This window comes from Rhinolophus sinicus, linkage group LG12 (genome assembly GCF_036562045.2).
Source record: "Rhinolophus sinicus isolate RSC01 linkage group LG12, ASM3656204v1, whole genome shotgun sequence".
Taxonomy (NCBI): Eukaryota; Metazoa; Chordata; class Mammalia; order Chiroptera; family Rhinolophidae; genus Rhinolophus; species Rhinolophus sinicus.
In genome coordinates this window covers 7,303,489-7,325,923 of record NC_133761.1, presented here as the reverse complement: position 1 = coordinate 7,325,923, position 22,435 = coordinate 7,303,489, and the positions used below count along the sequence as shown (strand labels likewise).

The window sequence follows — 22,435 nt, the reverse complement described above, 5'->3', positions numbered from 1 at the left end:
CTTCCAGCTAAGATTTCTTTTAAATAAAGAATCCACTTAATAATAATTAGTATTTTTTTTTTGCTGCTCTATATCAAGCTGGGGACCAATACTACAAAAACTAACCAGCAGAAGATTGAAGATGCTATTTCTTTTAATGGAGCTATTAAAGAGGAATACTTGGTACGTGGCAAAAGATGGAAGATCCTTAGAATTTTTCTGTCAATTGAAATGCTTCAAATGGCTCTTCTTCTAACCAATTAATCTGTAGAAGGTGCTGGAGGAATGACAGGAAGCATAATCTAGTAGCCACCATCAATCAGTAGATCAGACTTTGCCCACTGTTAAGTAAATTGATGCATAGGGAATCACTTCCACAGAAGAGCATTTAGTACACCCAACTCCTCAGTTTTGGGGGCAGAGACCAGAGTGCTAATGCTGGATGTCCCACGTGCTGGCTGTGGGAGCTGGAGCCAATGACACACAGTCCCCTTCCCCCTCCATGCAATGACAGCCAGCTATCAGCTGCTCAATGCAAATCCCTTGCCACCACCAAGGGGCAGAGTCTGCACTAAAGCAAACTTTGATGTGCAGTTGGGTTTCTCCACTTACTGGCTGTGGGCTTTGCACTGGACTAATTACATCAGTTGTGAGCCCCAGTTTCCCGAGGTGTAACGGGAAAGAGAACCAGTCCTCTGCACAGTTGTTAGGATGTTTTATAAAACCATGTATATAAAGCACTTAACCTGGTGCAATTTTAACACTCAAAAATAGTCGCTACTACTAATTTTTGTTAGCAATGCCAACTTATAATTACACAATATTTACACAACAATTACACAGGTTGAATCACGCTACACTTTCCTGATAAAACTGTGCCTCAGTCACTCTATTTATATCGAAAGAGCTTTGACCAACCCATTTAATACACCAACTGGGCAGTTTCTAGACATAAATTGATATAAAAAGGATGAACTCATTTATAATGAGTTTCCAGTGCCTTTGAACATTCTGGAAAAAAAGCAAAGCAAAGGAGTTAGTTATGGAAGGCAGCTATGGTTCCTGTAAAGGGTGTTCCGTGCAGGTGTCAAATCTTATCTTTACAACAACCTGTGTATGATTACTAGCACCAGTTTAAGAATGGGGAAACTGAATCCTAAAACATTCCTTTCTTTCGGGCACACAGCTCTAGGTAGAACAACTGGAATGTTACCCGAGGTGTGTGAGTCTAAATCCACTTGTTCATTTCTACTGCCCTACTTGGCTTCTTTTCCAAAAGAAGCCATGCTCAAAGGTACATGGACCAACGGAGTTTGATCTGGCTCAGCCCAAAAGGTGGGTGACATAGTCTCTACCAATGGATTCCCCAAATCAGCAGACTGATAATGAGCTCCTTTCTGTAGATTCCATAGTTCACTGAGGGTACCTCAGGGGTCACTCATTGTAGTGGTGGGGGCTGGCAGGAAAGTAGCTATGGAGCCCAACTTCACCTGCAACTGTGATCCATTCTATGGCTTCTACTGGACTTCAGCGTCAGACTGCCTTCCAAAACATGGGGCCCATCTGTTTCTTAAGAACTTTGAAAGCTGCAATGTATTATTCTAGCATGGACATTGCAATTTCACAGAGTGATTCATTTTGACGCCCACAGCGATTCTGAGAGGTAGATACCTATAAGCATTATAAATGTCCATTTTACAGATGAGAGAACTGAGGCTCCAAGAGAATTAAGTATATCTACTTCCTCTTCTGTGTCAGGCCTTTGATCTTCATGATCTCATTTCATCCTCACAACCACCCTATGCTATATATATATATAGTTCTCTCATTCATTCATTCATTCTACAAATGTCTCTTGAAGACCTCTGCAGATATAAGCAGTGAACCAAATCAACAAATCAGACAACCAGTTCCTCATTCATGGAGCTTCCATGAGGATGTTTTATCCCCATTTTTACAGCTAAGGAAGCTGGAGCAGAGAGACATTCAATCACTCACTCAAGGTCAGAAGGTAATGGGATGCGATTGGCTCTCACGATGTCAGCCTCCAGGCTCAGTTCCCCCTCACAGGTGGCTGCTGGTTGCACCCCTTCAGGATTATACTCCTGTTTGGGGTAATGGGAAGACCTACTGTAGCATTCCTGTTCAAAAACAGTGTGGACCCAGGTGAGAGAAAGTGAGAGAATAGATCCAGCCACCCATTTTCCATCACAAAACTTTATGTCCTTCTCTTTCCGTAACAATAGATTTTGAAAAAATGGAGGTTGTCCTAAATGATGTGTGTGTGCGTGTGTGTGCACTCTGTAATGCACACTCCTTTAAACTCACGTTTCCTTATGCCGTTGAATACTAATGTAAATTATGACGCTTAACGGTTCCCATTTTCCTATTTTTCAGTATGCCAAAACTTACCTAACCATTTCCCTGCCTCTGGACATTCACAGCGTCAGCTGAACATGGCTCAGGGCCATTGCCCCTTACAAGCTCTGCACCAGAAGTTATTTATCCTACCACAGCCTCAGGTTCCTCCTCTGAAAATTGGAGAAAGTAATAGTAGTTTTCTCACAGGGTTGTTGTCAGTCGTATTAGGTGAGGTGCACCAGGGAGATTATTTGGCATAGCATCTGGCACAAGGTGAACATTCAATCAATGTTAGCTTTATAAATTATTATTACTAGATATATCCAATCTTCACCGCTGCAAATAATTTTGCAAAAAAGGAATCCTTGGCCATGGACTGAAGACTGCTGTAATTGCTGCATCTTTAGGAGGCGTGTGGCCTTATGGGTTTAGTGAATGACATTTCAGAACAAAGTGAGAAGGGGGTTTTAGAGGGAGGGAGGGGGGGAGAGAGAGAGAGAGAGAGAGAGAGAGAGAGAGAGAGAGAGAGAGAGAAATATAGGGGGGAGAGAAGAAGGGAAGAAGCAAGAAATGGAGGGGAAAAGGGGAGAGATGGAAAGAAAGAGTGAAAAGGAAGTAAGAGAGAAAGAAAAATGAAGGGATAGCAAGAGGCATGCAGGGAACTTGACTGTTCTTGCCTCAAGGGAGGGAAACAAAGTAACTCCTGTTTTTCACTCCTTGCCCTGCCACGTTGCTTGGCAGGACAACCGTGCCACAAGGATTAGGACCTTTGCTCCAGTTAGCCATTGGGGACCAGCCAGTGGCTGCTTGGCATTCTGCTGCTACTCTATGACTTTTCAGCGACTCCACTGAAAAGATCAGGCTCTGCCATGTTCATTAAGATTCATCAAGGAAGCTGTTTGCAGATCATTAAAAAAGATGTTGCATATAATGGCACCCACCATCAAATTTGGTGTCTTCTCAGCTATCAATCCTCGCCAAAATAAACCCAGGGCATGTGAAGACGAGCCACCTGGAGCCACTTTCAATCTACTTAATGGAACTATTACCTGAGCCTATTTTAATTAATTTAATTCTATGAACAGGCGTGCATGAGATGGTATTAAATGCTTCATTAAAAATAAAGTTGGTGGGAGATGAGGGTAAGGGGGATCAATTATATGGTGATGGAAGGAGAACTGACTCTGGGTGGTGAACACACAATGGGATTTATAGATGATGTAATACAGAATTGTACACCTGAAATCTATGTAATTTTACTAGCAATTGTCACCCCAATAAGTTAAAAATAAATAAAGTTACATTCAATTACCTTTTTTTTCCCATTCATCTAGCAAACAGCATGTTTTTCTAGAATCCAGTATTTTTTCTGATGAAATAAATTTACCCTGAGGTTTGACTAAGGCTTACTGTCTTGTTCTTCTCAGATGATGCCTGACTTTTCTCCCCTCTCAGTATCGGTTCTGTTAATTTATTAGGGATGGATGTGAGATCTCCTAAGCTGTACATTGACCCTTTGGGTAGTAATGGCAGATTTCAGGCATCAGAAGCGATTGCAGAAATCTGGAGTTGGAAGGCGGGATGCCGTAAGGGTTAAGACCAGTGGTTTTGGAGTCAGATGGTTCTCGATTGGTGCCCTTGTTGTGCCACCGAGTGGTTGTGTGAGTTTGTGCAATCACACAAACTCGGTAAGCTCCAGCTTCCTAATTGGTAAAGTAGGAGCCCACTTCCAGAGCGTCAATGATTTGGGCTGTATCGTACCACGCACTGGTGGCTAACGGCTGACATCGCCCTGGTGGGTTGCTCCAAACGATTCTGAGTAGTCAATGCTGAACACACTTGTTGTTCAGTATTTTGCCCTCACCCCTGCCTGCCTCTTAGTACTGTTGTAACTTATCCCAGTGCTTAGCATGTAGTAGGTGTTCAATAAACCCTAGCTAGTATCACTGTTTTACTAGAGTAGAATAGAAGCCATAAGAAAGAGGTTTCTGTAACTCGAGTCAGCTTTTCCTGCATCCAAACTCAGCCCTAATTGCGAGATTCTATTAAAGAACATGCACGCTATCGATTTGAATTTTCAAAAGAACACCCTGAAGTTGGGAATCTCATGATCCCCACGTCACAGAAGAGGCCACACATGCTCTGAGAAATTAAGTCAGACTTGTCCCCAGCCACTCGCCTAAGAACGGGAGGAGGCAGGGACCAGATTTGGGCTGCTGACTGCAGGTCAAGGACGCACTCCTTGCACTCAGCACATTCCCCGTAAGGTACCTTGTGGTGCAAGGTCACTCTTTCAGGAAACATTATTATGATCAGCAACAAACTCTGTCTTTAATAAAGTGGAAACCTGTCCTAAATTCCTGGAGTACTGTTAATTGATAAAATAAGTTTACTGTAATGATACATATTCGATTTAATTGAAATTTCTATGTTATACCTTGTCCCTTCTGGGGACTTTCAGGGTCTCAGCTTTGAAGTATTATCACTCTCTCTCCAGGTGACTCTGGATGACAGGAAGCAGAGACCAAGGAGAAGCAAACTAACTGGGAGATATTTTTGTAACAGTCCAGGGAAGAGAAGTAAGGACGTGAGGTAGAGCAGTAGCTGTGAAATGGTTTGCCTCTCGCTTGTTGCCTCTCTTGTGCTTCTGCTTGTCTTGACTCTCGCCCACTTGCAAAGCCTGCGATGCTCGAACTAGAAACAGATAATCTCGGCTTTTCCTGCTGTTGGCACCCTGTCCCCACTTGTGTGTGACTGAAGGAGAATCTCTATCACATATCTGGATGGGTCAGTGAAAAAGGCACGATTTTTGAGTGTTGTTTGTCATTTGTGCAAGAGTTATAATCTCACCCAAACAAGACAACTATGGGCTCTAGCGAGCCAAGCTCTAGATGCCGTCTCACCATTGGAGAACCAGCTTCTTCTCACTGTGCTTCTGCACTCTGCGGACTGCTGCTGTGATTCTAACTCTGAGGAACTGCCACAGAGAAGGACAAGGAAAGACCTTGACAAGTTGGGGACAGCGACTCCAAAAGGAATCCATCTCTGATGACAAACATACAGGGTGGCCCTCTACTCTGGGGGTTCCAGCCAATAAATGGTTATTGATGTTCTATTACAACACATGCAATATAATGTTATGTGTGGTTCCAGGCTTTATGGCTTCTAAGGAGTTTTCCGGTTAGAACAAGTTTGGGGCTGAATATGTGGGGCTGAAAAAAAAATTGCATCTTGTGTAAATGATAGTTGGCTAAGATTGTTCATTTTTTGATAGAGCTATGTGAATGGGATTCTCTTCCACACACATTCAGGTGCAAATATCGTCTGCCACTCAGGCCTCAGAGTACAATGCTTAACGTGCAGAGTGGAAACTCTAGAACTGCAACGAAGGCCTAAATCCGGGGCTCTCGTCTATTCCTCGGCACCATGTGTGTTGTTAACTCGGAGAATTAATGCTGGACCTCAAGTCACCTACATGACAATCAAGGAGCCGTTTGACTATTAATAGACTCTGACTCATACAGCTAAAAAAACAGCCTACTGAATTGTCTTCTTCTAAAGGAGTAAAAGCTGCACTTAATAAACTCACAAAAGAAAGCCCTAGAGTCATTGCAACCTACCCAGATCTCACCCTAACTGTCCCGCTCCAGAACTCCAGACAGGACACCTTAAATGGGATAAAATGGTCAGGCGGGATAAGGTCCTTTCCAAAAAGATAAATGACTTTATCTTAAAGAATTCTGATAACCACTGGTCATTTCTTCTGCAATGCAATCTCTGCAGGATATCTTTTGCTTAAGCTTAAGATACAAAGACCTATAGATGAATGAATAAAGAAGATGTGGCATATACATATATATATCTATCTCAAATCATATATATAATATATAATGGGATATTATGTTATTCAGCCTTCAAAAAGAAGGAAATACTGGCATTTACAACATGGATGAAACTGGAGGGCATTATGCTAAGTGAAATAAGCCAGACAGAGAAAGAAAAATACTGTGTGGTGTCATTTACATGTGGACTCTTTTTTCAAAAAGTTGCACTCCCAGAAACAGAGAGTAGAAAGGAGGTTGACAGGCCAGGGGGTGGAGTCAACGGGGAGATGGTGGTCAAAGGGTATACACTTTCAGTTGTCAGATGAGTAAGTTCTGAGGATCTAATGCACAGCATGCTGACTATAGTTAATAACACTGTATTGTATACTTGAAACTTGGTAAGAGAGTAGATCTTAAGTATTCTCACCAAAAAGACAGATAACTGTGAACTAATGGATATATTAATTAGCTTGATTGTGATAATCATATTATAACGTCTCCGAATACCAAATCAACATATAGGCACTTGGAATATATACAATTTTGTCAGTTATACCTCAATTTAAAAAACACAACTAAAACTAAAAAATAAATTTAAAAGAAAGTCTATGGAAATTTAGCTACTTAACCTGATTTTTACGAGGCTGACAAATCACCGATTTTTAGAACTGGCAGAGACTTCAGAGCTGGTCTGGCCCAATTTCCTCATCTGTCAGACAAGAAATCCAAATGATCTATCTCCCTAATGGACACCATGGCCACCGAGCGGCCACCCTGAGGTGACCTGTTTCTCGCTGTATTTCCAGGGCTTAGCACAATGACTGACACATGGAAGAACTCAACAAATGATTTCTTGGCTGACCTACTGATTGACTGACAGAATGAGGGTCACACACCCAATTAGCTGTAGAGCTGGTACAAGATCTCAGGTCCTCTGGGATTATTGCCTCCCTTGAAACCAGTCACAATGTTGTCACAATTCCGCCTCGTTTTCAGCACAGAACTCTCAAGCGTCCAAATTAATAGTGAAGAAGCATCTTCAGCCTTTTCCGTCTACCAAAGGCTGACCAAAGGGGAACTCCGTGTCAGAACTTGGGGGCTCCTCTCCATGGGACCTAGAGGAGGGGACTTCTGCCTCTCGGTTAAAGGGGGCAACAGCAGAGTGGACATGTCCTGTCTCTTTCTCTACCTGCCTACTTGGTCTTAAGGATGGTGACAAGTTGGATTTTCATCATACACCTCATAGCAAAGCACCGTGTTGCCTTGATCAGGCCCAGGTCACAGACTGGTCCCAGAGGTGGGACCCTGAGGGCTGCCAGGGTGGCACATCTGCCCACCAGGAGTGTGGCTTCAGGCACTGTGAAATGACCAGTCTTGAAATGACCAGTGTCACATCAATGGAGCAGGATCATATTTCTGTGTTCTCTTCTTAATTAGGGGGTTACACCACCTTTCTCGTGGTCCAAAGACCTCTGCCTGAAAAATGAATGAAGTCAGGCATCTGTCACCAGGTAGGAGGGATCAGGAACACAGTTACGGCCACCGCCAGGCTCTTGAAAGGGAGGCTTCAATTCCTTAGATCCTGCCTGTCCATTCCAGGCTTGGTCTCGGGAACCAGCAGGCCAGCTGAGCCTGCACTGAGGGCCGGGGGGTGGCAGTGCCAGGGTTGTTGTCCTCGCTGATCTTCAATCCCGACTGACACACCCAAGGATGCCACACACACCTGCTGGACCATGCAACCCAGGTTCGAGTTAACAGGCAGAGTCGCTGGTCTGTTTCTGGCAAGACTCTTCTTCCCTTAGAAGATGAAGGCGTGAGCCACAGAGAAGATCTCTGCCCACGAATCCTGTCCTTGCTGGGGGAGGATGCGATGCCTGGAGGCTCTGCAACCATTTTGGAAAATCGAGGGGAGCTCAGAGCACACTGAGCTTCTGTCCCAAGCCACAAATAGTTTAGTTCCAAAGTCCTCAACCTCAGCAAGTCCTTCCTCCCTTGATTAAGCCTCTATTTGTCAGATACGCTGACCAAAGGCAAAAGCACTTGTCACACACACATGAAGGCAACCCTGGTGGTGGCCCTTTCAGGATTTGCAGTTGGCCTTAGGACAGGGTGCAACCCCCTACTGGCTGAGAATGTCCGGCAGGCCCTGGCTATTCCCAGTCTGCGTCTATCTGCCACCACTCGTTCCACCCCAGGCTTCACCAGCTGCCTAATTTCTGCACCCACCCATCCTGTCTTCCATGCTCTCCGTCCACCTCCAGGATCTGGATAATATCTACTCGCTTTTCAAAAAACAGCTTAGACATCTCTACTCTGGAAAGCCTTCTCCAGCACCCAGGATGGCATTACCTGTTCCTTGTCTATTTCCTGCAAGTACCCTGAATTTGATTCATCACAGAGCTTACTGTACCACATTGAAAAGGCCCGTGTGCTCGTCTCGCCCACCGCACCGTAACCACCTGCAGATAAGCACTACACTCTCATCTTGTTCCTTGCTCTACCCCACAAGGAGGTTGGAAGTACAAATCTGTGGCACAAATAACTGAATGTGAGGCATAACTAGAAATAACTAGAATACAGTGAAGGCAGCGGGTTCATTGGTTCATCTGGGAGAACTACCGGCCATGCGTATTGGTGACATCAGTCAAAGGGCTTCACCTGCTAACATACACATGATTTACGACAAAGGACAGACGAGGTGGTTTGTCTTTCCCATCGTGCACATTGCAGGCTGCGTATGATGGAGGAGACCCCAAATTACCTGATGGTTTTGATCATGCTGAGGCCCATTTCAACACAGCAGTGGGCGTGGTCCTGGCGGGGCTCAGGAAGCCCGGAAACGCAGTAGTAGCAGTCCCCCAGGATTTTGATACGAAGACAGTGATGCTCCTGAAAGGAACAGGGTGGGAGAGGAAAGGACTGAGTTAGAAGACAGCTCAGTGCCTCTGAAAGGCTTGGAAGAGAGGGCAGTGGGGTCAGGCGGTCTGCACCTTGGGGTCGGGAGCATCCACCTTTGAAATGAGCCTCTATTGTCTTCCTAGGAAATTAGGGGGTACCCTGAGTAGGGGTTGGAAGAGCTCAGAGGTGGAATCACGGAAAAACACTGGATCTGGAGCTCGACAGATACAAGGTCATATGCCAGCTCTGCCATGTACTTGCTTTCTGATCTGACCACCCATCACATGGAGAGGTCTGGGAAGAGTGGGCACTCAGCCTGCATGTCCCCGGCAGCTCTGCCCCCAGCGCTGTCTTTCTTCTCAGGACATGCCTCTGAACTAGCAGCTATAAGCAGTCTTGAGTTCAACAATAAGGACTTGAAGTATAAGTCATTCCTACTATTTCAGCTCTATTTTAGGGTATTGGCCTCTTAAGGATGGGGGCCAACTCTGTCTTACATACCCTTCTGTTCATTTATTTATTGATATGCTTATTCATCAAAAGAAAAACATCAATTGTGCATCTATGACAAGGCAGGCGCTGTCCCTGACACAAAGATGACTAATTTTAACCCCTGTGATGCACCATATATTAAACAGCATTAACCCTCACGGCAGCCTTAAGAGGTAGGTACGAGTTATATCCTCACTGCACAGGTGAGAAACAGGACACCGTGGTTTGGTCGACTCACAATCTTGAGGACACGAGTCTTCCAAAGTTTCAAAGAGCAACAAGCACCAAGGGAAAGGTGCATACTCAGTAGTAAGTGGGACGAGGCTGAATGTTGCAGGTTTTAGAGGCAAGACAACGTAAGGCAGTTGTGGCATAGGGGCTGAGAGCACCGGCCCAGGAGTCACCCTGCCCTGGATCAAATCCCAGACACCTGACATCTTTCCTGTGTGTCTTTACTTAAATCATTTAACCTCTGAGCCTCAGTTGCCTCATCTGTAAAATGGGGACAAAGAACAGGGCCTGTCTCATTGCGATTGTGATGCTTAACTAAGATGACATGTGTGAAGACTTAGCACAAGGCCCAGCAGATGGGGCATGAAATTAACACTGCGTGTCTCTATGACAATGACTTGGATTCTTCACATCTCTATCCACGCTCACGGGCAGATGACATTCCCCTTTGGTTTTCTTAGATAGATGGGTGGGACCGAACGACCTCTGAGATGCCTTCTAGACCTGAAGCCCAAGGAGCCTATGGGTCTATGGCTTTGCGGGTGAGGGGCCCTTCTTGGGCGAGCAGAGTTCAGGGGCAGGAGGAGGGGCGTTGCAGACAGAAAGGTGACTGAGATGCCACCAGCACAGTGGACGCCCTTGTGTTGCCAATCTGTACAGCACCGTGCTGGTTTCCTAATCTCGTCAGGAGTCAGCCCATCACGTTTGGGTAGCAAATGAATGAAATCACTCTCCCAGTGAAAAACAAATATCAGACAAAGCAAAGAGAATGAGAACTGGCTCTGGTACTTCCGCATCTGGGTCAGATCGCCAGGGCCTTGCCAACCTTCCCAAATGGGCACAGATGCCATCTTCAGAACTCGAACAGCATGCATTGCCTTCCCAGGATTATTTTCAGGAGCTTGTGGTTCTGTCTACTGGCGGCATCAATGCAAGTAATTTTACAAGAGAGCAGCTGAAGAGTTCTGGTCCACCAGGGAAGCTCAACACCGTCAGCTGCTTCTTCTAAGACCTCTAGCGTGTTATGGCCGGAATGGAACTAGAGAGCACCGCAGGCCCACAGGTCCTAGCAGTTTCCAGATTTGTGGAGGCCACAGGACAGTTATAAGAAACCAGAGGGCCTGAGGAGGCACAACTAGGGTTCAATTTTATATTTTGCCAAGGAAATATGAAAAGTCCATCAACAAACAGCTACCATCTACCATCTCTATCACTTCATAAAAGAAAAAGCATTTTCAACACCAAAAACGTAAAAAAGACGTGTTCCTAGAATATTCCTAGAATAAGGGAAAGTTCTTTGCACTAAACAAAATTAACATTACAAAATCTCGCTACACGGCTGTATTATGTGTGTATATACAATGTATTCATATATGTATTTGACTCCTGAACAATGTGGGGGTTAGGGACGGACGCCACTGCCCCACACAGTTGAAAATCCACGTATAACTTTTGATTCCCCCAAAACTTAGCTACCTACCGTACTCCTTCGGTAACTGCAGGGGATTAGTTCCAGGATCCCCCAGATACCAAAATCTGCAAATCCCCAAGTCCCTTACATAAAATTGTGTAGAACAATGCATACATTCGACCCTCTACATTCATATTCTTTCATATGTATGTATATATATCTATGTATGTATACATATATAAATATATACACATAAGAAAGGCCTGTGTTTTTATCTGTCAAGTTCTGTCTATTTGCATACAGATTTTTCTGATCAATTCCTGCGGTGACTTGACAGTAACAGCCAAACAACTTCTTTTCACCAGGAATTGCTTTGCAAAGTTCAGATTAAGGAAGCCAGGTTGCTTTGAAAAACGATATTAAATAAGAAAAATAAAGTAGGGTGAGGATCTTCTTGCAAATTTTATTGAGTTAGTCTTAATATAATCGTTTTCCTTCCATCTTGATGGCTTTGATCTGATAAAAATCTTGGGAAAAAGCCAGAGAATTTATGAAAGCATAATGTAGGTAAAATTTTGGAGATATATGTGCCAAATTATCAAAGATGGTTACATCGTTGCGAAGGGGTGGGGTTACAGGGATGTATACTTTAGGTATTGTCTATGTCTTTGATGCTTGCATTTTACATAATGCACAAGCATTATTTTGTAATCAGAAAAAAATCAATAAAAATTAAAAAAGACTCTCAGGACAAAAACATTAGTGCCATTTATGCACTTTAACAAGTTGTATTAGAAAACATGACCATTTTTAAAGCATTTTATCGAATTGCAATTACAGAACTAACACATGTACATATTGTTCTAGCAAAAATGAAACTGTAGGTAGGTCCGCTTGGGTAGCCCCTCCTCAGGCATATCACACCCTGGAGCCTGGTCTCCTGTTCCTTCTGCTCTACATTCACACATACAATTATTTACATGTTTCTATATATGACAATTTTCCATGCTGTTTAGTCATAAATTTATCATGCCATGCTTATAGATTTGACAGATGCTTTTTTTCATGCAACAACATATCTTAAAATTCTTTCTATGTCAATGCAGAAACAGAGCTCCCATTCTTTATAATCTATTGATTTGCTTTCCATTCTGTTGGATTTGTTCTTTAGAACAATCATTTAGGTTCTTCCAGTCTTGTCAGTGATTTAAAAACAAGGTTTAAGACGTATGGAGGTCAATTGTGTAACAGTAAATGTGTTCTTTGTTTTACAAGTTTAATGCCTTCTTCATAATACACATATTCTTCCTTCCTAATTTGGATGGGGGAGGGACAGAGAGGAACTACTTTATTTTTAAAAAAAATCGGAGACCAAAAGTCACTAAAGTTTGCAAAGGCACTATGAAGGGTCAAAAACACACTATTCTGAGCCGACTGAACCACAGGGCACCGACGAATTCAATCACACTGAGAGGCTCTTTACTAGAAGGCTTTGAAGTGTTCACTGCACTTTAATAATGCAGTGAATAAATGGGTGCAGTGCATGACATTTACATGGAAGGTGGTTTCTCTCTGATGTGCCACATAATGAAAATTGAAAGCAAATATCACAGTAAAGTGATAGAGATCATTATAAAGGTACAGAATTTTGGTGCTAAAAGATGCTAAAAGGGGCAACTTCAACCCCCTGTTACACAGAAGCATTTTCTGAGACTCCAAGAAGTGACTTGCTTAAGATTGGGGGCCAAAACATTTAAAGTAGGGTTGTTGTTGTTTTTTTAATTCCAAGGTGAGTAGAATTGTTTTCACTGCAGTGTCTCAAACTTTTCCACTGAGGTCCCCTAGAGCGCTACATACGGATACACCCAAGGTGAGGTTCAGGCAAGAGGGTAGACTGGGAGTTACTGTGACAGTAAACCTTGACCTTGGTCACATCTGTCTGTTCTCACCGGAGAGCCATTTGTGTCCATCTTAGTGTCTTTGAGCAGAAATATTCCAAACATGAAGTAGAATAAGTGTGTAACTGGCACTAACCACCACTGAGGCAACAAGAACAAGAAATGGTATACATGCTTCCCCTGCTCTTCAGGTAAACCCAACTCCTCTCTTAGGCGGAGATCTCAGTCTCCACCTCCGCCTCTGCCCATGTCGGGCTCCCATTTACTAGCCGTCCAGTAACTACACGTTACGATGCAGGTCCTTTGGCAGGTACTTGCCTGTCTGTCTAACACATCTCCACACTCGCTACCTTGGACTTTTCCATCCAGCAACGCTAAATCTCTTCTCCATACCTCTCCATAACACGCCCTTCCTTGCCTTCTTCACCTTGCTAACTGGTATATAATTTATATACAAAAACTTTACCCTTTTGGTAAGTGTGAAATGTCCACATACAGGTACATCACTCCCAAATCACAAACCCCTGTGCTGCCACCAACTCACTCCCGCCACCTCTAGCTCCTGGAAACCATGTACCTCTTTTCTGTCCCTATCATTTTGCCTTTTCTAGCATGTCTTATAAATGCAATCATAAAGTATTGAGCCTTTTGCACATGGCTTCTTTCACTTGGCACAATACATTTGAGAGTCACTTATGTTGTTACATATATCAGTGGTTTATTCTTTTTTATTGCTGAATAGTATTCCATTACATTTGTTTTCTCATTTTTAAATTTTTTTCAGGTACAATTGACATTCAATATTATTTTATATTAGTTGCAAGTGTACAGCCTAATGGTTGAGACATTTATATAATTTATGCAGTGATCTCCCCAATTAGTCTAGTACCCATCTGGCACTATGCATCGTTGGCACTGTGCATAGTTATTGCAACATTATTGACGATATTCTCTATGCTGTATTTTATATCCCCGTGACTATTTTGTAACTATGAATTTTTATTTTGTTTTCTCAGTAAGACAGGCTGAGAGTCACTCTCGCCTGGAAGTATTCTCTGACCCAAGAGTTATGTGTTGTCTTGCATTCCCATAGCATCTCAGACTTACGTTAGCACACATCACGTCGTGTACTGATTACGTGTTTATGTGGCCCTGACTAGACTTCACTCTAGGAAGGAAGTGTGCTTTAGTCATTCCCACACTCCCCAAAACAGTCCCACCATGTGCAACCCCTAGCAGTGATCAGAGGCAAATATGAAGGGATCTCTGTTGGAGTGAGGCAGCCTTAAAATAGGACATTCCAATACTCTAAAAATGAACTCCTATTAACTGTCACAGCAGCCTGTGAACTTGGCACTGATGTACACACTTTACAAAGAAGGAAGTTAAGGCTTGCTTATTGGAACCTGTGGGGACAGAGCCAGGAGTGCAGTTTCTAGGCTCTCGGCCTCATGTGGAAAGGTGCTGGCTCAGGTAGTAAATGGCCATCAACTGTGATTGGATGGCCATCAGCTGTGGCTAGTTGGCCGTTAGGTGTAACCAGTGAGCCATTGGTCACTAATATAACTGCTGTGGCTACACTAGCAGAAAATGGGGGGCTAGCAAGAAGATGGTGGCAGAGCGAGCAGGAGCAGATTGCAGTTAGCAGGGCGGAGTGCAGTTAGGATGTGAGGTAGGTTGAGAGAGAAGCAGACAGCAGGTTGTGGACAGTGTGGCTCCTGCTTCCTGTGTCTCCAACCCAGCTGCCAGCGAGAATATAGTGGTGTGACTCCCCTATCTGTGGCTCCGTGGGTGTTCCTTTTCGGCCTCACCCTATCCTGCGTTCTTATGTGGGGAGCTGGAGCTGAGACCCCGCATGACACCTGCATGACAGAACCCAAAGCCCACTCTAAACTATAGCATGACAATGCTATTCCTCCTTAATCTGAGTGGCTTTAGGACTAAGAACCTGTGTATTGATAGCAAGTGTTCATCTCTTTTAACCTGTTCTCTGTTTTAGCTCTGATCGAGCCAGCTGAAAGTAAAGGTGGTGTCCCATTGGCTAAAACAAAGCTGTTAAGTCAGGTCAAACAAAATGGTGACCCAGTAGAGTCCCGGTTCTTGAGAACAGGCTAATTCTTTCCAGATGGCTGGGGTTGGCTGGGAAACTGCAGGCAGCCATCCCTGCATGAACCAACACTGAGGCTGTAGCTGGATGGCACCTGGCCATGTACAGGGGCAAATAATCATGTGGGAGTGGAAGTAGATGAAAAGAACTTTGGTTTAATTGTCACTCAGTCAGCTGTCTCTCAAATGGAAAAATTAATCTGACAAACCTCCCACCTGAGACCAGTAAATAACTAACATTGATTCCCAGAACGTGTGAGATCAGGGGTCCGTGTCCTGCGACAGGACACAGGACGGTAATGACCATGATCATGAGGGCTGAGTCCTCTCTTCCCTCATTCCACATGCAGTCCCTCATTCCTGCGAAAGACCAGGAGGGAATTAAATTCAACTCACATGGGCCAGTCGATCAAATCTGGCAAAGAGCTCGTTCAGCATCCTGACCAGCTCCTGAGCGGACAAGGTCGTGGAGAGGTTGGTAAATCCTTTAACATCTGCAAAAAGAATACTAAACAACAGGGAAGGGATGGGGTGGGGAGAAAGCGTATTAATATTTTAATCCATCCCGGGAGACACATCAACACCACCCAAAGAAATCAACCGTGGTCTGAGGTTTCAGCTCCCCCTGCCATGGAGTCGGAAGGAATGTCTCAGGATTTAACAAACATCTCAGCACAGACAGTCCACCCAGGAGATCGGGAAGGATAAGGGGGCAATGGAAAGCCCTTCTTCCTGTGCAAAGCTGTGCGGTGTGGGCAACGCAAACACGTTCCAAAAGGAAATGTGTCCCTAGGAACAGAGCAATTTGTTGTGGGAAGCAAAATGCAGCTTTATGAATCATTTGTATGTTTTCACAATGAACAGCAATGCAGATGCTATGAACATCGACATAGGGGAAAAATAACACAAAACCTCGTTATCTCTGGCCAATGACGTGTATGTCACCCCCAAAATGACAGGCAAGTAGAGTGAGCACCTTTCAAAAATAATGGGTTAATAGGTAGCAAAGCTGGGAGACCTCAGGCAGAAGAGTTACCTAAAACTCTCATATTTACTAAGGATTTCAGTGAGGTGAGGTCTTATTCTACCGTGTTTCTCTGAAAATAAGACCTACCTGGACAATCAGCTCTAATGTGTCTTTTGGAGCAAAAATTAATATAAGAGCCGGTATTATATTATACTATATTATATTATATTATACCCGGTCTTATATTATAGTTAAATAAGACTTGGTCTTACTCTTAGGGGGACGTCCCTGGGCTCAGCCCATTGCCCCTGGAATAGCCCCCTGCCCAGCCCACACTGCCCCCGTCATGGCACGTACTGCTCGATGCACTATCACATAAGACTCCGTGTGAGCCACCTACGCACTAGAGAACAGGAAGCAAGTCACCTCTGTATGCCAATTGCCCAGCTCACAGTGAACCTCGTGACACATTTCCTGAGTGGAGTCAACAGAAATTTTCAGAATTAAGTCCTTCCTTAGAGTGTGGTCCTGGCCACCACTGGCACCTCCCAGAAGCTGGTTAGAAAGGCAGGATCTCAGGCCCCAACCCAGGCTCACTGGATCAGAATCTGACTTAACAAGAGCCCCGGGTGACTCCTGTGACATTCCAGATGGAGAAGTCCTGGTTTCAGCAATGAGTTTGTTGACTAGAAGACCAGAAGCTGAAAGTAGGGTCCAGGTTCTCACTCCCTTGCTCCTTCTGCCTCCTTCTGGGCTCAAGGTCGGGTCTTTTGATTCCAGATATAAACCTGTAACCTTCCAAGATATTCACTTTGGAATATATTCATCTTGGAATATATTGAAGAGGTCATATTAATTTCTGACTCTCATTTGGTTATATAAGTTGTTTATTTGGCTAAAAATAAGTGATATTACCTAACAGTCATTCTGCAAATAGAGTCCTCAAGGAGGCTTTAGCAGAACTCACTAGAATTATTAGGAATGTGGGCTCCGTGTAGACTCTTTTCCCTGTGTGTTCTTGGGAAAGTTATTTAACCTCTACGAGCTTCCATTTTCTTGATAATAAAGCAAAGATCATTAAAGCCACTCTGCAGGGTCACTGGAAGAAGATAACTGCTAAGTCATGTCATGGTGCTCAGTAAGTAGAGGGCCCATAACCCCTTGTGGAAAGCTTTGGCTATCAGAAAGTGTTGAGTAGATCGCCATGCAAACAGGCCTCAGAGGTCAGATTCTCTACGCTCAGTCCATTGCATTTTGCTTACACATGAAGCTCCGGTGTGCAGAGTGAATGTGGTGAATGCATACATTAGTAGGGCTGGCTGGACATAAACAGCCAGCTGAAAGCGGGTGGACTGAGTAATGCCTGCAAGTGTGCAAATTCACATGGCACAGGTTGGGGCAAGAGGAAAGAGGGAAGGGAGCTCTGGTGGAGAAGCTAACTGTTCCCCAAATCCATGGCCCCTGTCACTAGCAAAGGCCACCCAGGCTGGGACTGCGTGCCCCTCTTGTACCTATGTGGGGCCACGTGATCAGGTCTCATCGATGGAATCGGAGCAGAAGTCGTTCACGTCATTTCTGGGCCATGGTGGTGAAGAAGTGGGTGGGACTTTCCTACCTTTTTCCCTCCAAGAGCTGAATGCCAGGAATTTTGAGGCCCAGGGGACGATACAGTCACGAAATACAGGGCCCTTTGTCCCTGAGTCCCACACTGACCAGGAATATTAGCAGTGGAGAGGTGTGTAAATAGAGCCTTTTGAGTTGAAGTCCTTGAAATGGGGAGGTTATTTGTTAGGGTAGACCGCACGGCCCTAACTTATACAAGAAGTGTCTTAAATAGATGAGGGAAATAGGAAAGAGAATTGGGCAGATGGGACTGGAAAGCGAAAAGATGTCCAGTAAAAAGCTGAGTGGCCAGAGATCTGGTCACGTTTCTGATGTATATGGCAGAAATCAACTTGAGCTCAAATGTTTTAACCATTTCAAACAGCTGGGGTTTTTGGATTAAACTGAAACCCAGAGAGATGAAAAGACACAGCTGACATCTCGCAGGGGCCATGGCTCATGGAAAGTGCTCTGGGATGAGAACCCTGATCTGCCAGCTCCCCGTCCACTGGGCACCCTAATGCCCCTAAGTGTGGCGTCTCCCATACACTCTACACAGACAGGAGGCAAAGAACTGTAGGAAGTATCATTAATAGTTAGACATTTATAGCAGACTGGTTTTCAGGAAAGGTCACAGAACAACACCACAACTGAAAAGCAACAGAAAAGACAGAATGAAGCAGGTGGGTTTCCCTGAAGAATGACGGGATTGGAAATGATTTCAGAAAATGCTCCCTGCTCCACCGTGGGTGTGCTCTGGGGGCTGGGGAAGGGGGCGGAGCTGCCGGTCTGGCTTTGTTCTCAGACACTGGCCAAGGATCCTCCCCCTGTGCGTTTTTCATCTCTGGTCTTATTTTAGCACCCAGCAGCCTTGCAGTGGGCTGGAGAGGCCCCCTGCCCCTGGTTGAGTTCATCTTCCCAATACCAATGGGAGATGCCTCTGGGAAGAGCTGGGGAGAGGCCCAGTGAGGCAGTGGGTGTCTCTAGATTCCTCCCCCACTGGAAACGGTTCCTTTGCTCAGAGCTGAGGCCACTGAGCAATGAAGGGCAGCAGACTCAACTACAATTCAGTGAGCTGTGAACTTCTGGAAAAAGAGTCTCGGGGCATCAGAACTCAGTTCAATGGTTTAAAATACACGAGTGGGGTGGGGGGTAGGGATGGGGGTAGAAGTAACTAGTTGTTCTGAACTAAGGGAAGCACTGGAAGTTGATTAGTGCAGAAAGCAAGCCAAACATGTTGTTTCTTGAACTTAAGGGTCCAAGTACGTTGGTGTGGGTGTGCGAGTTTGTGTATTTTTCTCCATTTTTTTCTTAATTAAGGGTAGTTTTCTTCCCTCCACCTCTTTCTTCATGGTGACAGGCACTTTTGTAATGTCATTTGTATATCACAGTTCTGCCTTCACTTACGCTGATCGCTCTGCCCAGTAGTCCTTTGTCTTTTTCGCTTGACTGACTCAATTTCGAGTAAAGCAAATGAGACTCATCTCTTCTAGGAAGGCTTCTCTACCCACCTCTCGCCGCACCCACCCAGCTCTTCCTCTTTTTATGAACTCTTCGCACCCTTCGCTTACTTTCATAATAGAACCGCACACTGTACGATAATTATAGGTACTGCCTGGAACCTGTTGTTCTAGAATTGGTATTGATGAGTTCCCGTTATCTATGGGACCAATTGTGAGATCTGGAGTTCATCTTTTACCGGGGTTGTGGTCTGACAAGGGGCTCTTTGCAAATTCAGGCATCTAAACCTGTGTAGCTCAACTCTTGGACGAGACTCAGAGAAGACCTCTCCTGACTCGTCTGCGAAAGGGCTGTGTGAGATTCACGCTCGCTGCTGGACTTGCTTCCCAGTGAGTGTCCATGCCTGCCAGGAGTGGAAAAGCCAGAGATGCTGGTAGCTGGGGAAAGCTGTCCTTCCCTCCTCTCCTACCAAAGTGGGGGAGAAGGGCACAAGAAGATACATGGGCCTTTTTAGAGCTATTCAATGTACAGACTTTCCCCTACGTCTGGGAAATTTCCCCCCTCTGATATTTGGTGAGAATTTGGCCACATCTGCCCCAGGTTTAAGTTGAGATGCAGAGGCAGGGAAGCAGAGAGTGGGGGCAGGGAGAGGCAGGCGCTTCCACACCCTGGGGGCTGCAGGAGGAACTGCAGAGGGGGCAGCTGAGTCAGGGACAGCAGGGACAGGGCCTGCAGCACAAGCAATGGATTCTTCAGGAGCAGTGGAAGCACGGTCCTCACCGGCCTAGTGCTCTGCTGTGATTCTGGTTACACTTCCGGCTTCTGGCTTCATTCGGCCCGTTTCCTAAGCCTTCCTCTCCACCCTGCCCTAGTTACTCTGTGAGCCACCAGGCAGTCTCTCAGTACATTTCTTTTAAATCAGGCAGGGTTAGATTCCTTTTTGCTTGTCACTAGGAAACAACCTCGAATATACCTAATGCCCTACTATGTGCTTACCCATCTTATGCTTTATAGATCACTTACTGTAAGGTGGCTATTAAAATGCCCATTTAACAGAGAAAGATGCTGAGATTCAGATATGTATATTTCCCACAGTCACACACAAGGAAGAGGTAGAACTGGAATTCTAAAGCCAGTCTGCCTCACTAAGGAAACCACCCTGATTTTCAGTATACACCATATTGTCTAATGCAGTGCTGGGCACAGAGAGAGCACTGATGGATGGATGGAAGCGTAGGTGAATGGATGTGTGGGTGGGTGGATAGATGGGGAGATGGATGGATGAATGGATGGTCAGGTAGATGGGTGGGTGGATAGAAGGGTGAATGGGTGGATGAATGAATAGATGGGTGGGTGGGTGGGTAGATGGATGGATAAATGGATGGTTGGCCAAAAATACGTTTGCATACTTGTGGAAGAAGCTGTAATCCTTTTTTGCATTGTTTTAAAGACACTTATGAGGAATACAAGGAGGGGACCTATGTGATCATCCCTGAGGCCTCCAGATCCCATGCTGGGATTATCTTTCCAGACATAGTGTAAAAGGCGTGTGACTTTCCCACTCAAAAGGGAAAGGCTGGCAAGTCCACTGCACGGGAGCTAAGCAGCAAGTCAGCTAGCGAATATCCCTGCATTTCTCTGACAGTCCTCGCGAGCCTCACTTGGGAAGTTTAGAAGTCCCTGATGAACAATCACTAACGAATGAACCAACCAAACGAAGCAAGGGGCTGATGCTCGGGCAGCGGGAAGCCACGGCAGTGAGAGGCGAGCCGCCGGGCACGCGCACGTCGCACAGACACAGGGCGGCGGTGACGCGCTTCCCACCTGACGTTCTCGTAGCGGTGGATGTAGATGCGGTGGAACTGGTGCTGCAGGTGCTCGTCCTCCACGTTCGTCATGTCGTTGATCATTTCCAGGACGACGAACCGGGGCAGCACGGACAGCACGAGCCGCTCCTGGAACACAGCATGGAGAGGGACAGGCTTAGCCTGACACTGCGCCAACGATGGGCGGTGGACAAGATAGAAGCCGTGGGGCTCTTCGCTAAATTCCTTGAGGAATTGCTAATTTCATACGAGTCTATGACCATGACAAATGTCTACTGTCTACTTGTCACTTTCCAAGCGCTGTGCTGGCTGTTGGGTGTATAGTGTGAACCAAATGGAGAGGGGGGACCTCATTCTGGGGCTCATATTGTAATAGGGGACAGGAACATTAAGTATACACACTCACAAAATGTGACAAGTGCCATGCAAACACAGGTCATGCTCAGGGAGTATAATGGTTGACATGATTCAAATCAGGGCTTAGGAATAACCTTTCTGAGAATGGGTATCTGATATTTAAAAGGATACATGAAAGTTTGGAATGAGCCAGCCCAGTGTCGTGCAAGGAGAAGAAAGCTCCAGGAAAAGGAAACAGCAAGTGCAAATGCCCTGAGGCCAAAAAAAAAAAGAGCCCTGGTGTGGCTGCAGGGTGGTGTTATAGGGTGTGGTGACAAGCAATGAGGCTGGAGGTGGAGACAGATGTTACAGGCCTATGGAAGATGTTAGCATTTAATGCCAACTACACTTGGAAGCCACTAAGTGGTGCTAAGCAGAGGCATGACACAAACTGCTTTACATTTTGAAAGACCATCCTGGCTATGGTTTGGAGACTGAATTGTGGGGTGGGGGCCACGGGTAGAGGCCGAGAGATCAATTGGCGAGGCTCCTGCAGTGGTCCAGGTCAGAGGTGACATGGGACAAGACGCACAGGATTGGGGACCAACTGAGATGGAGGAGAGAAAGAGGGCACAGCCATGGTGATGGCTAGGTTTTGAGTTCGGTTGATGGAGAGAATGCACTATGTTTATTGAAACAAGGACTATGTGAAAGAAACTGGGTTTAGGAGTCGCTGCCTCTTTATCAAGAGGAGAGGAAATGAGACATAACAGTCTGAAAGTAGGGACCTAACACTTAATGAGTTAGTATTTTCCCCTTGTGATCAGCACAGCAGATCAAAAAAACAAAACAACTGGTCAACTAGCAACATGAACTAAATCCTAGAAAGATGGCATCTTGTAGAACCTGGGCAAAAATCTGGCTGCTTTGCTATATAATTCACTCTAGTGTGGAACTGAGTTTAAGACAAGTGCATTCTAATCATCACAGTTTCTCGTATCTTCATCATTGTTTATGGATCTTAAGCATTGCCACCATGCATT

General features: G+C 45.1%; 1 protein-coding gene across 3 annotated transcripts in view; it reads right to left on the bottom strand.

The window, feature by feature from the left end:
• The window catches only part of ADCY8 (adenylate cyclase 8), a 173,028-nt gene that overhangs the window by 93,754 nt on the left and 56,839 nt on the right, over positions 1-22,435 (bottom strand). For all 3 annotated transcript variants that reach the window (XM_019723897.2, XM_019723906.2, XM_019723925.2), the window contains exons 3-5: positions 21,055-21,185; positions 15,597-15,708; positions 8,926-9,053 (exon numbers count right to left, since the gene is read on the bottom strand). In XM_019723897.2, coding sequence (XP_019579456.2) covers positions 8,926-9,053; positions 15,597-15,708; positions 21,055-21,185 — 371 coding nt within the window. The remainder of the gene's footprint in view (positions 1-8,925; positions 9,054-15,596; positions 15,709-21,054; positions 21,186-22,435) is intronic.